Here is a 16,337-nt window from a genome sequence, read left to right as displayed (position 1 = left end):
ATAAAAATCAATTTAGAAACAAAAAATAATTAGTTGCTATATTGTCGAAATTAAATATTATTTTAGAGACAAAAAAATTATTGGTATCTAAATTTGTTTCTATTATTGATAAATAATTTTTAAATTGGTATGTAATTAGATATCAAGGTTTTAAATACCAACTTTAAAATTTAAATAATTGATAGGTAAAACTTAGGTAACTAATTAGATATCAATTTAAAAATTATTTATCAATAATAGAAATTAATTTAAATACCAAATATTTTTTAATCTCTAAAATGATATCTAATTTAGTCAATCTAAAAACTAATAATTTTTTATCTTTAAAATTATTTTTTATTTAATGATTTTGTAGTAGTATAACATTAACTATACGCTAATTGTCAAACTCACCAAATACATTATTTATACTAATTTTTTAATATTCAAGAAAACCTAATTGTATTTGTGAATTAAATTTCAAGTTATTATTTTTAATGAATAGACTTTCATTAAAAATATTATTAAATAAAAATAAATTTTGAAACAAAATAAATTAATTATTATATTATATAAATTAAATTAAATATTATTTTAAAATCTAAAAAAATATAAATATGTAAAATATTTTCTTATTAATAAAATTTATAAACTGATTTTTAAATTAGTATTTAATTAATTATTAATTTTTATATCTAAAAATAATTTATATTATTTAATGATTATTTTGTAGTATTATCTATAACATTATGTTTTGTATTACCTTTTTTTATATAATTCTAGCAGCTAGAGTCGCCATTTTTAACAAGCGTTAACCTTAATTTGAAATTAAAATTGTGGTAAGAAATTTAGTGCTAACTCTCTTTACAGAATAACTTGTACGGCCACTTTATTTTTACACTTAATGACACTTTCATCACGACCTAGTAATAACTCATTGATATATATATATATATATATATATATATATATATATATTAAAAATATCTTGTGATAACTTCTTTTCGGTACACTAGCGATAACATAAAAATGTTAAAATAAGTTGAAAATAATAAAGGGGGTAAGAAAATGATATAAACGAAATTAAGTAGCTGATAAAAAAATGAAATAAAGTAAAACATTGAATTCGAAAAACACTTAAAAAAATAACTTTAAATTCGAGATGAACTATTTGTAATACCTAATTTTTTATTATTATTGCAGAATATTATAAGGGAATTTTGATGCAAATAAAAAGCCCTTCATCGAGGAGGTACAATAGAAGTTATTTTCTAATGAAATGACCTTTTATAGTTTACTAAAAAAATTATTAAATAAAAAATAATTTTAGATATCAAAATAATTATTTATTATATTAACTAAGTTAAATATTAATTTAGAAGTAATCAGTATAAATTTTGATAGTTAATGTTAGAAATCTATTTACAAACTATTTTATAAATCTTTATTAATAATAAAAACTATTTTACATACCAATAATTTTTTAGTTTATAAAATAATATATAATTTAATTAATATAGTGAATAATTATTTTTTATCTCTAGATTTGATTGTTATTTAATGATTTTCTTGTATTACTAGCATTACTAGCAGTACTAGTATTACTAGAAATACTAGCAGTACTAGTATTCCTAAAAATACTAGCAGTACAAGTACTGATAGTAATGCTAGTAATACTAGTAATATTAGTACTGCAAGTAATACTAGTAATGCTAGTAATACTAGTAATGCTAGTAATACTAGTAATGCTAGTAATTCTAGTAGTGCTAGTGATACTAGTATTGTTAGTCATACTAGTACTGCCAGTGATACTAGTACTGCTAGTGATACTAGTACTGGTTGTGATACTAGTACTGGTTGTGATAATAGTACTACTAGTGATACAAGTACTGCTATTGATACAAGTACAGCTAGTGATACTAGTACTACTAATGATACTAGTACTGATAGTGATACCAGTACTGCTAGTGATACCAGTAATGCTAGTGATACCAGTACTACTAGAAATACTTGTAATGCTAGTACGGCTAGTACTACTAGTATTGCTAGTGATACTAGTAGTGTTAGTAATACTAGTATTGCTAGTGATACTAGTATTGTTAGTGATACTGGTAATGCTAGTGATACTAGTACGACTAGTACTACAAGTACTGCTAGCGATACTAGTACTGCTAGTAGTAATAGTACTACTAGTAATACTAGTACTGCTAGTAATTCTAGTAATACTAGTACTGCTAGTGATACTAGTACTGCTAGTGATACAAGTACTGCTAGTGATACTAGTACTGCTAGTGATACTAGTAATGTTAATGATACTAGTACTGCTAGTGATACTAGTAATGTTAGTGATACTAGCAAGGCTAGTGATACTAGTACAGCTGCTGATACTAGTACAGTTAGTGATACTAATACTGCTAGATACTAGTATAGCTAGTGATACTAGTAAAGCTACTGATACTAATACTACTTGTGATACTAGTGCTGCTAGTGATACTAGTACTACTAGTGATACTAGTATTGCTAGTGATATTAGTACTGAGAGTGGTACTAGTACTGTTAGTTATACTAGTACTGCAAGTGATACTAGTACTGCTAGTGATACTAGTACTGCTAGTGATACTAGTACTGCTAATGATACTATTACTGCTAGTGATACTAGTATTGCTTGTAATACTAGTACTGCTAGTGATACTAGTACTGCTAGTGATACTAGTACTGCTAGTGATACTAGTACTACTAGGAATACTAGTAATGATAGTGATACTAGTACGACTAGTACTGTTAGCGATACTAGTACTGCTCGTAATAATAGTACTGTTTGTAATACTAGTGATACTAGTACAGATAGTGATACTAGTACTGCTAGTGATACTAGTACTGCTTGTGATACTAGTACTGCTAGTGATACTAGTACTGATAGTGATACTAGTACTGCTAGTGATACTAGTACTGCTAGTTGTACTAGTAGTGCTAGTTGTACTAGTACTGCTAGTACTGGTCGTAATACTAGTACTGCTAGTGATACTAGGATTACTAGTAATTCTAGTGATTCTAGTACTGCTTGTACTACTAGTATTGCTAGTGATACTAGTACTGCTAGTGATACTAGTACTGCTAGTGATACTAGCACTTCTAGGAATACTAGTACCGCTAGTAATACTAGTGATACTAGTACTGCTAGTATTACTTGTAATAATAGTAATGGTAGTGATACTAGTACTACTAGTACAACGAGTAATACTGGTACTGCTAATAATACTAGTATTGCTAGTAATACTGTTAGTACTGCTACTAATACTGGTACTGCAAGTAATACTAGTACTGCTCATAGCACTAGTATTGCTATTGATACTAGTACTGCTAGTAATGCTTGTAATACTAGTACTCCTAGTAATATTAATATGTTAGTAATACTAGTACTGTTTGTAATACTAGTACTGTTACTAATACTAGTACTGGTAGTACTACTAGTACTTTCTGTAATACTAATACTACTAGTACTACAAGGATTACTAGTAATGCTTGTGATACTAGTACTGCTAGTACTACTATTATTGCTAGTGATACTAATACTGCTAGTGATACTAGTACTGCTATTGATACAAGTACTGTTAGTGATACTTATACTGCTAGTAATACTAGTACTGCTATGTATACTAGTATAACTATTAATACTAGTATTGCTAGTAATACTAGAACAACTAATGATACTAGTACTGTTAGTGATACTAGTACTGCTAGTGATACTAGTACTACCAGTGACACTAGTACTGCCAGTGACACTTGTATTGCCAGTGATACTAGTATTGCCAATGATACTAGTACTGTTAGTGATACTAGTAGTGCTAGTGATACTAGTAATACTAATACTGCAAGTAATAATAGTAATACTAGTAGTGCTAGTAATACGAGTAGTTCTAGTAATACTAGTACTGCTAGTAATACTAGTACTTCTTGTAATACTAGTACTGCTAGTAATAATAGTATTGCTTGTTATACTAGTACTACTAGTACTGCTAGTACTACTAGTACTGGTAATTATACTAGTTTTACTAGTAGTGATATTAATACTAGTAGTGCTAGTAATACGAATATTGCAAGTAATACTGGTAATGCTGGTGAAACTAGTACTACTAGTGATGCTAGTACTGCTAGTGATGCTAGTAGTGCTAGTAATGTTAGTACTGTTAGTGATGCTAGTTGTGCTAGTGATGCTAGTACTGCTAGTGATACTAGTACTGGTAGTAATACTAGTCTTGCTAGTAATACTAGTACAACTAGTAATACTAGTAATACTAGTAATCCTAGTACTGCTAGTAATACAAGTATTGCTAGTAATACTAGTACTGCTAGTGATACTAGTACTGCTAGTACTACGAGTAATACTAGTACTGGGAGTAATACTAATACTGCTAGTAATACTAATACTGCTTGTAATACTAGTAATGGTAGTAATACTTGTAATACTAGTACTGCTAGTAATACTAATATTGGTAGTAATAGTAGTACAACTAGTAATACTAGTACTTATAGTAATACTTGTACTACTCGTAATATTAGTACTACTAGTAATACTAGTACTGCTAGTGATACTAGTACTACTAGTACTGCTTGTAATACTAGTACTGCTAGTAATGTTAGTACTTTCAGTATGCTAGTTTTGCTAGCAGTGCTAGTAGTGCTAGTAGTGCTAGTAGTACTTGTAGTAGTACTAGTAATACTAGTATTTCTAGTATTGCTAGTACATCTTGTAATACTAGTACTGCTAGTAATACTTGTACTGCTAGTAATACTTGTATGCTAGTAATACTTGTATGCTAGTATTACTAGTACTGCTTATAAAGTGACAAGTACGAAAGAGGAGTAGAATAATTTATACAATTTGCACAACGTTACGCAATTAATAGTGGTCATGATGTTGCAAAGATCAGGTGTTCGTGCTTTAAATGTTTGAATGGAAGGATACTGTATGTTAATATAATGAGGGAGCACCTGCTATGTGATGGGTTTCTTCGATCTTATACAACTTGGACATGGCATGGTGAGTTATTAAATTTACCACGTGTTTCCGTAACTGAAGAATACGTGGGGTCCACCATGGATGAAGCAGTACATGATGATGTAGATGATGATCAATTGGAGGACATGATTCGTGATGTAGGAGCCGAGTCTTTTGCAAAAGCGCATGGATATGGAAGTATGTCAAGCGATGTAGAGACTCCATTGTATCCTGGATCAACTGACTTCACACGGTTGTCAACGGTGTTAAGATTGATGAATTTGAAGGAAATAAATGGATGGACTGATAAAAGCTTCACGAAATTGTTTTAGTTGTTGAAGGATATGCTTCCAGAGGGAAATACTCTACCTAATCGTACTTATGAGGCCAAAAAGATTCTTTATCCAATGGTTATGGAGTATAAAAAGATACATGCATGTCCTAATGATTGTATATTATACCGGAAATATTTTGAATTGTTGAAAAGTTGTGTGTGGTGTGGGTTATCACGTTATAAGTTGAAACAAAAAGATGATGATACTATTGAAGATATAGAAAAGCATTGACCCCCAATGAAGGTTATGTGGTATCTTCCCATCATTCCAAGGAGGAAGCGTTTGTTTGCAAACCTAAACGATGCTAAGAATCTTAGATGGCATGTAGATGAGAGGAAATGTGATGGTATGTACCGACATCCAACTGATTCTATTCAGTGGAAGAAATTTGATGATGAGTTTCCAGAGTTTGGTAAAGAATCAACAAATATCCGACTTGGTTTAGCTACAGACGGAATGAATTTGTTTGGTAATATGAGTATAAATCACAATTCATGGCTTGTTCTACTAGTTATTTACAACTTACCACCTGGATTGTGCATGAAGCGAAAATACATGATGTTGTCTATGATGATATTCGGTTCGACACAGCCAGGGAATGATGTAGATGTTTATCTAAGTCCCCTAATTGAAGATTTGAAGTTAATGTGGGACCAGGGTGTTGAAGTATTTGACAGATTTGCTAATGAAACTTTCAAGCTTCATGCCATGTTATTTTGCACCATCAATGACTTTCCGGCATATGGTAACTTATCAGGTTATGGTGTTAAGGTTCATAAAGCATGTCCAATATGCGGAGAAGACACTACTTCTCAACAATTGAAACATGGAAGGAAGACAGTATATCTTCGGCATCAGAGGTTTCTTAGAAGTCATCATCCTTACCGGAGGTTGAAAAAAGCCTTTAATGGACACTAAAAGGCTAGTGGTCCACCAACTCATTAACTGGTGTTGAGGTTTACGAAAAGGTAAATAAAATAGACAACACCTTCGGCAAGTAAAAAAAAAAGTCATATGTGACAAACATTTGGAAGAAGAAATCAATCTTCTTTGATCTTCCGTACTGATCGAGGTTAGAAATCAGACATTGTATAAATGTAATGCATGTTGAGAAGAATGTGTGTGATAGCTTAATTGGTACACTTCTTAACATTAACGGGAAGACGAAGGATGGTCTAAATGCTCATTTAGATTTGATTGAGATGAACATACGAGGCGAGTTGGCACCCATAGAAATGGGTAAGCGTATATATTTGCCCCCAGCCTATTACACAATGTCAAAAGATGAAAAAATTAGTTTTTGTCAATGTCTAAAGGGGGGGAAAGTGCCACAAGGACATTCCTCAAATGTGAAGAGCCTAATGTCAATGCAAAATTTGAAGTTAAGGGTTGAAGTCTCATGATTGCCACATTTGATGCAACAATTGTTGCCGATAGCTATTTGTGGGATCTTACCAAAAAATGTTAGACATACCATAATCCGTTTGTGCTTATTCTTCTCTTCCATATGTTGTAAAGTCATTGATCCATCAAAATTATATGAACTTCAAAATGAAATTGTTGTTATCTTGTGTGAATTGGAGATATTTTTTCCTCCATCTTTTTTTGACATCATGGTTCATCTGGTGGTGCATCTGGTAAGAAAGGTTAGATTTTGTGGACTAGTGTACTTAAGATGGATGTATCTTGTTGAGCGATATATGAAAATTTTGAAAGGTTATGTGAAAAATCATTATCGTCCAGAAGCTTCAATGATTGAAAGGTACATAGCTAAAGAAAGTATTGAATTTTGTTTAGAGTACATGTCAAAAGCAAATCCAATAGGTCTTCCAGCTAATTCATGGCACCACAAGCGTTTTGCAAGTAAATGTTTATGTGGTGTGAAGGAAAATAACCCAAGACAAGTAGAGAAATGGGTATTGATGGAACATAATAGAACTTTCATGCCTTGGTTTAAAGACGAGGTGTTCAAGGATTAAACGACATCAGAGACCTTGACCTAGTTGGCTGCTGGATTGAAGTTTGATGTCATCTCATGTACAGCGTACGAAGTGAATAAATGTATATTTTTCACGAAGTCTATGGATGAAAAGAGTACAATTCAAAAAATTATGGTGTTACTCTTGAAGCTGAGTCAATGCAGTTTTCGACTTCGAAAGATACAAATCCAGTAATTGGATCAATGGCATACTATGGGTTTATAGAAGAGATATGAGAGGTTGACTACACTAAGTTTTTCGTTCCAGTTTTCAAGTGTAAATGGGTTGACAATAAAAGTGGGGTTAAAATTGATGAATTAGGATTCACACTAGTGGACTTTCAAAAGATAGGGTATCGAGATGAGCCATTTATAATGGTTCAACAAGCATATCAAGTTTTCTACGTGAAAGATCCTATGTCAGAACATTGGATGTCGTTTTACACGGGAAAAAAAAGGGGAGACCATAGATGATATTGAAAATGGTGACCCCCGTTCATTCACACCAATGATAATCAATAAAGATGATGATGTACATGCAACCCGTAAAGACCACAGTGAAGGAATTTACATATGAACATTCAACCCACATGCAACCCGTAAATACACATTTAGAATTTTATATATTATTTTTATATGATTTTAATTCGATGCACATTAACTAATGTTTGTTACCTAATTTTTTTAACAAAGATATGGATTACGATCAGACTCCAATCAGACCTCGATCCGGACGAGGCAGTAGAGGACCTACTAGACTGAAGCGTCTCGCATTAAAACGTGCTACTGGTGAGAAGACACATGTTGACATTGACATCAACACTGGAGTGGCTTTTGATCCTAAAGCATATGAGTTTATGAGCTATCTTGGAGTTGTTTCTCGTGAGAGGCTGTCCATTTTGATTAATTCATGGGATGAGGTGTCAGAGGCCTATCGGAACATGATCTGGGAGGATGTTCTGGTAAGCTTTACATTATTATTGTTACCATATAATGATTTTTAATATTCATTGATTAATTTTAATTTGGTGATGTTATTTTCCAGGCAAACTTTGAAATTCCTGATGTGGATCCGCTTCGATCAAAGATTATATCCAATATCGGACTTAAATTTCGTCACTTTAAGTCAAGACTGACTTCATGATACGTTTTTGAACACCTTAAAGACGAAAATCCATGTTTAAAGTACAAACATTGATGAAGAGACATGACGTCTTTTTAAAGAAAGTCGTGAAAATGAAGCTTGGATGGTAAGTGAAGTAACTTAACTATTTTTATTTATATAACATTAATAAGTTTATCTAATTTAATTCAGTTTGTTTATTTCAATTATGACAGGATCGTCGGAAGAAAGCTCAAGAGATAGCTTTGAAGAATGTTACCCCGCACATACTCTCTCGTTCGGGGTATCGAAAACTTGAGCAATCACTGATGGTGGAAAAGGAGCAATCTAGACAGGGGACGTCGTTTGAGAATGTGGAAATAGGGGTCACTTCTCCTCCATCACCACCTTTTCGCCATGTAAAATGGAAGAGGGCCCGAATTAAAAAGTCGGGTGCACCAAGTTCTGTGCAATTCAGGGTTATCATCAAAAAAATTGTAAGTTTTTTTTAGTTTTTTTTTTCATTTATTTTAAAGCATTAATTATATTAAAAACTGATATGATTTTTGTCTATTGCAGGATTCCTTGGAATCCCAAGGTAATTTTGTTCCTCAAGGTCGTTATGATATCCTGGTTGAAGCAATTGGACGACCTGAGCACTGTGGTCGTGTTCGTGTAGCTGGACAAGGGGTTGGAATTAAACTATATTTTGGAGTTTCACAACGAAAATCATCCTCCTCCCCCAAAGAGAGTGTAACTCAAATGAAGACTAAGATTCTTGAAGAATTATTGGAGGAGATGAGAAACGAGACTGATCGGATGCGGCTAGAGATTAGAAAGGAGAATGATCGAATGCGACAAGAGTTTCTATCGCAACAACTTTGTGCTGAGCCATTCAACCCCTTGTTAGTCACACTCCTAAGAGCAGAAATGAGAGTTGTGCGGCTTCTACAACATTAGGGGATGATATCATTGGGCAGACGAGGGAATGTGAGCTACTGGTAGCGGCCGACAAGCTTTCTCAGGTGGTGGCCCTTGGAAAAGTCTATGAAGAGGCCACCACCTTACATAACTGTTCCGTCCGATTGACCTGGGACGTCTTCGTGCGCGACCTCAACCGTCAGCTAGGGACTCCTTCCCACTGGTTACCTGTGGATTCCTGCAAAGAAGGACAAAAGGGCGCCCTAGCGGCCGTTTGCACTCCGACGCTCAAGTCAGCTAGCAAGAAACACCAAAAACTATGCACCTCCGTATCGGAGCACCGCGTGTGGCACTCTGAAGGTGGTAAAAAGGAAACTGTGTCTAGTGTATATTTCTCCTTCTAGCAAAAATCTTTCCCTAGTCCCTTGTGCGTAACCTCAAGGCTCCAGCAAGCAACTAGAGAGTTTCTGGGAAATTTGCCAAAAGTTCGAACCTCGTTTCCAACATTCCCGGCGCTATTTAAACTGCCCAAGCATTTAAAGCGCCTTAAAGCGCTTTTAATCATAAATGTAACGCACTTAATTAACGCGTCTAATTAGAAAACGTAGCGCATTTAAGACGTTGAAACGCTTGGGAGCCTTTATAGTACCTTAAACGCTCGAAACAGAAACTATATTGAATGACTTTAATTACCTGGTACCTGACTAAGTGGTGTTTCTATTCTGACCTGGCTGTCGTACACGTGGAGGGCTTCACAGCGCCGTGACCCCATCTGGGGACGTTTCTGCCCTTCTGGGGACGTTTCTACGTGTGAGTCCTCCTGCTTGGGAGTGCTACTGCGCAAGGGGTGACTTTTTGGGTGCCAACTTATGGCCCCAATCATCTAGTCACTCACTTTGAGAGCGTATCTGCCTTCCCCTCGTACCCTGCACCTAGCTGCCCTGGGCGTGACCCTCCCCTTGAGTCGTATCTGCCCCAAAGGCGTCTCTGAGGCGGCAGGGGTACTTCACGAGTCAGGCTGCCCTTCACTGGTGCTATCACTATGGCCTTGAAGCCACCTTTTCCTTCTCTTTATCACTGCCCCGGATCATCGGGACCTGAGGCCTTCCCACGGCGTCACTCCCTCCATGGTCTTTCCTACCCATGGGTATCGGGGAACCACACTGTGATTGCCTTGCCTTAGCGATATTTGATCTTGGCGACGCCCTGGTTGGGCGACGCCTTCACCTAGGCAACGCCTTGCCTTGGCGACGCTTCCTCCTGGCGACGCTGGAACTTGGCGTCTCTTCACCTAGGCGACGCCTTGTGTTGACTTTGACTCCAGACGTTGACTTTGACCTTGACTTTGTCAACGCCCGGATACGGGACGGTACACAAGTCCCCCAGTCTTAAGCCGAAGACTTGTCTTCAGCGCAAAGACTAAGGCCTCGCCCACGCCGTCTACGTGTCGCCCTGATGACGTGTCATTCCCTGCTGACTCAACAATTCTCGAATCGTTGACGTGACACTCTCTGAACCCTAGGGGCACTCTTAATGGTTGATTGGACATCCTCTGAAGCGGGGAGAAACACCTTTTGGGCCACGCTTAATCGCGCGCCACGTGGCTCATCGCACGGCCAGCCTCTGGGGTCCCTTGCGCTTCCCTTGGGCGCTTAATCCTTTGACACGCGACACGATTGAACGGCTCCTGATTAGCGCCTCTTGGGTTGCAAATGTAACGTTTAAGTTACCCCAAACCCCGCGCTCACACCCACTGTTTCATCCATTCTCTCTGCGTCTCCGCACTGTTCATCACCTTCAAGCCTTTCTCTGCAACTTCTGCTCTTTCTTTCGCGCTCTTCTTCCTCCCTTACTTCGAAAACAAAGGTATGATTTTTGCACATCTCGACTCCTCTCCTTCGTCGCATTGCATATTTTGTCGAACTGCCTGGGACTGTTTACGTTTACGCTGTGTTCTTCCACTCCTCCGTTCTTCTGTGTTCCCTTCTCCTTCTTTCTGGGTTTTCTCGCGTGGGTAGTATTTCCTGGGGTTTTATCTCCTTTTCTGTCTTGGCATCGCTTTGTTAAAACCTTTTTTCCTTTCTTCTTTCTCCAGCTATTTATTCACACCATGACGCGCCCGAACGCAAAGTCTGGTTCTCCTCCCAAGACCCCCAAGTCCAATTATAAAGCTTTCTATACCTGGGCCCCCGACGAGCTTTTGAACGAGTGCACCAGCCTGACATCCTTTCAGGACCTGGAGAATCACCGTGGGGACCCCCATTTGTATAACTTTAATGCCTTCTGCCGTACTCACGACGCGCACATCTCCGTTCGTCCTGGCCGACCGGGGGAACCTGTGTGTGTGGATGACAGACCTAGAAAGGGGGATCCTTTCTTCTTCATGTACCAGACGGTATTTAAACGCGTCGGGGTGCGCCTCCCCTTCACGCCCTTCGAGAGGGAACTCCTCACTGAGATTAACACCGCCCCCGCCCAACTCCACCCCAACAGCTGGGCATTTGTAAGGGGTTTCCAAATTCTATGTGGGTACCTGGGCATCCTCCCCTCCGTGGATGTCTTCTTGCATTTCTTCGAAGTGAAGAAACAGGGGAAGAGTTTTTGGGTAAGCTTCTCCGGCATCGCGGGCAGGATCATCCTCACCCTCTTCCAGAACTCTTACAAAAACTGGAAAGGTAAATTCTTTAGGGTGTGCTGCGCCAAACACGACCCCACAGCCTTAGACGGCTTTCTCCTATACTGGACGGAGAACCCCAAACTGCTCAAGCCTAAGGCCCTGGATGAGCTATCCCCCGCTGATAGGGAGATATGCAAAGCCCTGGCTGGTCTGGGAATCGTCTTCGATACGCTGAAGCTTATCGCAGCGAATACAACGCCCACTCCCTGACCACCTACTTTGGTAGGGAGATTCCTCTCTCATTATCTTTCGTTATCTGTATTTTGCTGCTTCATGTTTGTTCTTCTGGCCTCTTTCACCTGTCTTCCATTATACCATGTGATTCGCGTCTCTCGTTTCTACGCGTTTTGTGATTTTGCATAATCGCTTTGGTTTTGACTTCTGCTGCTTGGCTTATCTGAATGTAGGATCGGTGATGGGCGCTTCCAAAAGGATGATGCTGGCGAAGGCGATAAAGGACGCTCGTGCTGCCAAAGCGGGCGCCTCTTCCGCCCCTGCTGTTGACTCGAACCCCCCATCAGCCCTGCCTCTGCCACCACCGACCACTACCGAAGCCCCACTAGGCTCATCTTCACCGTCCCCACATAGCCCTGAGGCGCTTCAGACTCCTGGCTCTCCTCTGCCCATTGCCGCCGTTCCTCTGGCCGTGGCCTCATCGCCGGCCCCAACCCCCCTCGACAAAGGGAAACGGGTCTTGGAGATCATATCCGACGATGAGGACTCGGATTGCGTGGCACCCTTCAAAAGGAGGAAATCTGCAAGGGTCCCTCTCCTACCAACGGCGTCGCCCCAGGGAGAGGACTCTTTCAGGGACAACCCTCCAAGCGCTACTTCCCTTCCCCTCACAACTGTCCAAGAAGATATAGGCGAAGGCGCCGAGTTTGCTCCTCCCCCACCACCGGCAGAGGTCTCTGCTTCGCCTGCCCCCGTCGCTGCCGCCCCCGATTTTATCGCCATCCCTCCCCCAATCATGCATCTGATGAGGGGCTTCAGTGATGGAACAATGCCAGAGGGCTCCGACAGGAAGGAGGGCATGCCTTTCTACTTGGGGGCCTTCTTGGCGGTGACCCTTAAATGGCGCGCCCAGGCCAGAAACGCTATTCTGCAGACTCAAACCCTCCAGGCCTTGGAAACAAGGGTAGCTGCCCTGGAGGAGGAAAAGAAAACCCTGGAATGCCAAAACGAGGCCTACCAAAACACTCTGAAGCAGGCTCAAGAGGCCAAGGAAAAGGCTGAAAAACAACTGGCAGAGGCGATGGGGCTCCAGGCTGACTTCTACTCTCGGGAAGTCGCCCTCCAAGTTCAGATAACGAGCCTCCAAGACTTAGTCGAAGCTGACGAGGAAGTTCAAAAGGACTTGAAGGACCGTTGCTGTGAGCAGGCTGACGAAATGGAGCGGATGGAGGGGGAAATGGCTACCCAGGCCAAAGCTATGGGCCTTCTCCAGGTTGACTACGACAAACTGCAGGTCGAGGTCAGTCGACTTCGTGTGGAAAAGGAGGCTTTGGAGAAGCAGGTAGCTTATGGGGACGCAGCCATTGAGGATCTAGAGAAGGACAAAAAGGCCCTCATCCAGGACATGGCGGGCACTTTCGAGGAGGGATTCCAGGAGGCTCTGGCCCAAGCTGTCTGCATGAATCCGGGGATCGACATTTCCAACTGCAATTCCACTCACCACATTGTTGATGGAAAAGTCGTGCCCCTGGAAACGGACGATTGAACCGCCACCCTCGATCATCACTTTACCCCTTTACACTTGTTTTAACCTTCTTTGATAAACTTGTAATTCTTTGAATTGTCTGTACTTTCGTTACAACTTTGAGTTTTTGCATGATTACCTTCGTGTCTTTGCGATATAGAATTCCGCCTGTGTGGTTTTACTTTCGTCCTTTGACTTCACGTGCTTCAGTTGTTTTGGCTGTACTATACCCGTTACGCGTCGATGCCTACGCCCATGGAGAGGCTTGTTTAATGGGGCCGTATCGTCCATGGGGTGTCTCTAACACCAAGCGATCCATCCTGGCCTCTTAATGCCCGGTGCCCACGCCTAAGGAGAGGCCTGCTACAGCAGCGCCGTATCGTCCCCGGGTGTCTAAAACGCCGAGTGCTCTTGGGGGGGGGGTCGTTCCCTCCATGGTCTTTCCTTCCCATAGGTATCGGGGAACAACCCTGCCAGTGATTCGCTGGCGTTTGGCGATCTCGTCTCCCTCCACAGTCTTTCCTACCTGTGGGTATCGGGGAGGCGACGCCAGTAACTAGCTTTGCCTTCTTCGATTTCGTCTCCCTCCGCAGTCTTTCCTACCTGTGGGTATCGGGGAGGCGGCACTGCTGATATTTGGGTTGGCGACGCCCGCACCGTCTCATGCTGGCGTCGCCCCTTGCGTCTTTCTTGGCGACGCCCCGGGCGTCTCATGCTGGCTTCGCCTTGGGTGTTATCTTTACCTTGGCATTGACTTTGTCCTTGGCCCTGGTCGACGCCTGAGGACAGCGAAGAGCTCAAGGTTTCGCCTGCACCATCCACGTGGCGCTTCTTGTATGGCTGATGGGACGTTCAGTCATTCGACTTGGTCCTGACTCCTACTGTGCCCCTTACCTACTCTCGACGGTGCATCATACTATTGGGCATTCTGTCGATACAACGTTTTCTGATTTTAACCAGTGGTGCCAGGGCCATCCTTCCATCTTTTGCCACGTGGCTTGATCGTGCGGTGCATCCATTCGCGTCGATTAGCGCTATAACTGCAATACTTCCATTTGCGTCGTTTGGCGCTCTAACCGCAATATTTGATTCTTTAAAGCTTTGAAACTGTCCTCATCATTTCTGCACCTTTCGTAACCTACTTGCACCCTCTCTGCTTGCACCCTTCTTCTTCTCGCGAAGAGTTCTTCCAGTGTTCGTTCCCCCCAGCGTTTTACCCTTGCCAAGACTTCAAACCTCCCTGATTCTGTTCAAGAATGTCTTCTCGTTCTACTCCTCCCAGGGTCAACCCCAAGGACCTGTATCCTTGGGCTTCGAGGGAGCTTCTTGACGAATGCTCCTGCTTACTCTCCACCAGGGCCATACGGGAACACAAGGGGGATTCATGCTCCTATAATCACCGTGCCTTCGCGAGGAGGCACGACGACGACATTACTGTGCTCCCTTGCACTCTATGGGAGCCAGTGTGTGGAGACGAACGGGCCAACGACGGGGTCCCTTTCTTTTACTTCTATCAGGTGGTTTTCAAAACCATAGGCGTGCGCCTGCCCTTCTCCAAGTTTGAGAAGGAACTGCTGACGGAGATCAATGCCGCTCCGGCCCAGTTATATCCCAACAGCTGTGCTTTTGTCAAGGCCTTTGATATCCTTTTCGGGTTTCTGGGTAGGGCACCCTCGGTCGACATCTTTCTTCACTTCTTCGAGGTGAAGAGGCAAAGGCACAACCTCTGGGTAACTCTCAGTAATGTTCTTGGCAGAGTTCTCCTGACCCCCTTCCAAAACTCATTCACTGGGTGGAAAGGACGGTTCTTCAAGATCTGCTGCTCTGACCTCGTTCCCTCCGCCCTGGATGGTTTTCCAGTGTACTGGGTGAGGGAGACGAGGGCCCTCAGAACCAAACCCTTCAAGAAGCTGGCCCCAAATGACCAGGTGGTCTGCCGGATTCTTGCTGAGGCGGGAGGTTTTGACTCCGCCACCTTGATCAGTTTGGAGTTCAACGCTGGAACTCTTGAGAAGTATATAGGTATGAGTCACTGCCCTAGGAACTTCCGCCTTTATTGTTCTCTATCTAGGTGTGTTTTGCTTCATGGTGTCTCTGACATGTTCATCTTCCTTGGTGCAGGTTCGAAAATAAACCAAGAGTGGAGGACACGACTTACCCAAGCTCTGCGGACTGAGAGCGGGGCTTCGTCTTCTTCCCGTGCTGACGCCGAAGGCCATTGAAAAGTTGTTCGTTTGTGTTTTTGTATGAGTTGTAATGTTTTCCCTATTCGCATTACTCCCATTTGTATCGAACACTGCTTGTAATATCAATTGTACTATACCATACTTGGTTTTTGTAACGCCGTTTTACTTTGCATACGCCTCATACATTGTGCGCTTTTCCTCCGTCATGTTTCTTAGCGACGCCTTCTTTCTTGGCGACGCCTTCTTTCTTGGCGACGCCTTCTTTCTTGGCGGCGCCTTCTTTCTTGGCGACGCCTTCTTTCTTGGCAACGCCCTCTTTCTTGACGATGCCTCACGCTACTTCAAACCGAGAAAAATAAAGACTAAGAACCAAGGCATGGTTTTTCTCAAACTTGTTTTCTTTTCTTCTTTTATTTGGGTGACCTCATTAAAAAACCCCAGAAAGGGAAAAAGAGCGTCCC

General features: G+C 40.9%; 1 protein-coding gene across 1 annotated transcript; it reads left to right on the top strand.

The window, feature by feature from the left end:
- The first annotated feature begins 1,141 nt into the window (after positions 1-1,141).
- On the top strand, positions 1,142-16,026 carry LOC137815513 (uncharacterized). Its single transcript, XM_068618629.1, has 8 exons — positions 1,142-1,152; positions 1,561-2,403; positions 2,459-3,382; positions 3,433-8,253; positions 8,337-8,541; positions 8,630-8,890; positions 8,973-15,712; positions 15,812-16,026. The coding sequence occupies exons 1-4, from the start codon at positions 1,142-1,144 to the stop codon at positions 4,781-4,783; spliced, it is 3,129 nt and encodes a 1,042-aa protein (XP_068474730.1). The 3' UTR covers positions 4,784-8,253; positions 8,337-8,541; positions 8,630-8,890; positions 8,973-15,712; positions 15,812-16,026.
- Positions 16,027-16,337: the final 311 nt, after the last annotated feature.

The sequence above is a fragment of the Phaseolus vulgaris genome, chromosome 1 (assembly GCF_000499845.2).
Source record: "Phaseolus vulgaris cultivar G19833 chromosome 1, P. vulgaris v2.0, whole genome shotgun sequence".
Taxonomy (NCBI): domain Eukaryota; kingdom Viridiplantae; phylum Streptophyta; class Magnoliopsida; order Fabales; family Fabaceae; genus Phaseolus; species Phaseolus vulgaris.
The sequence above is the reverse complement of the archived record's forward strand: the minus strand, read 5'-3'. Positions and strand labels throughout refer to the sequence as shown.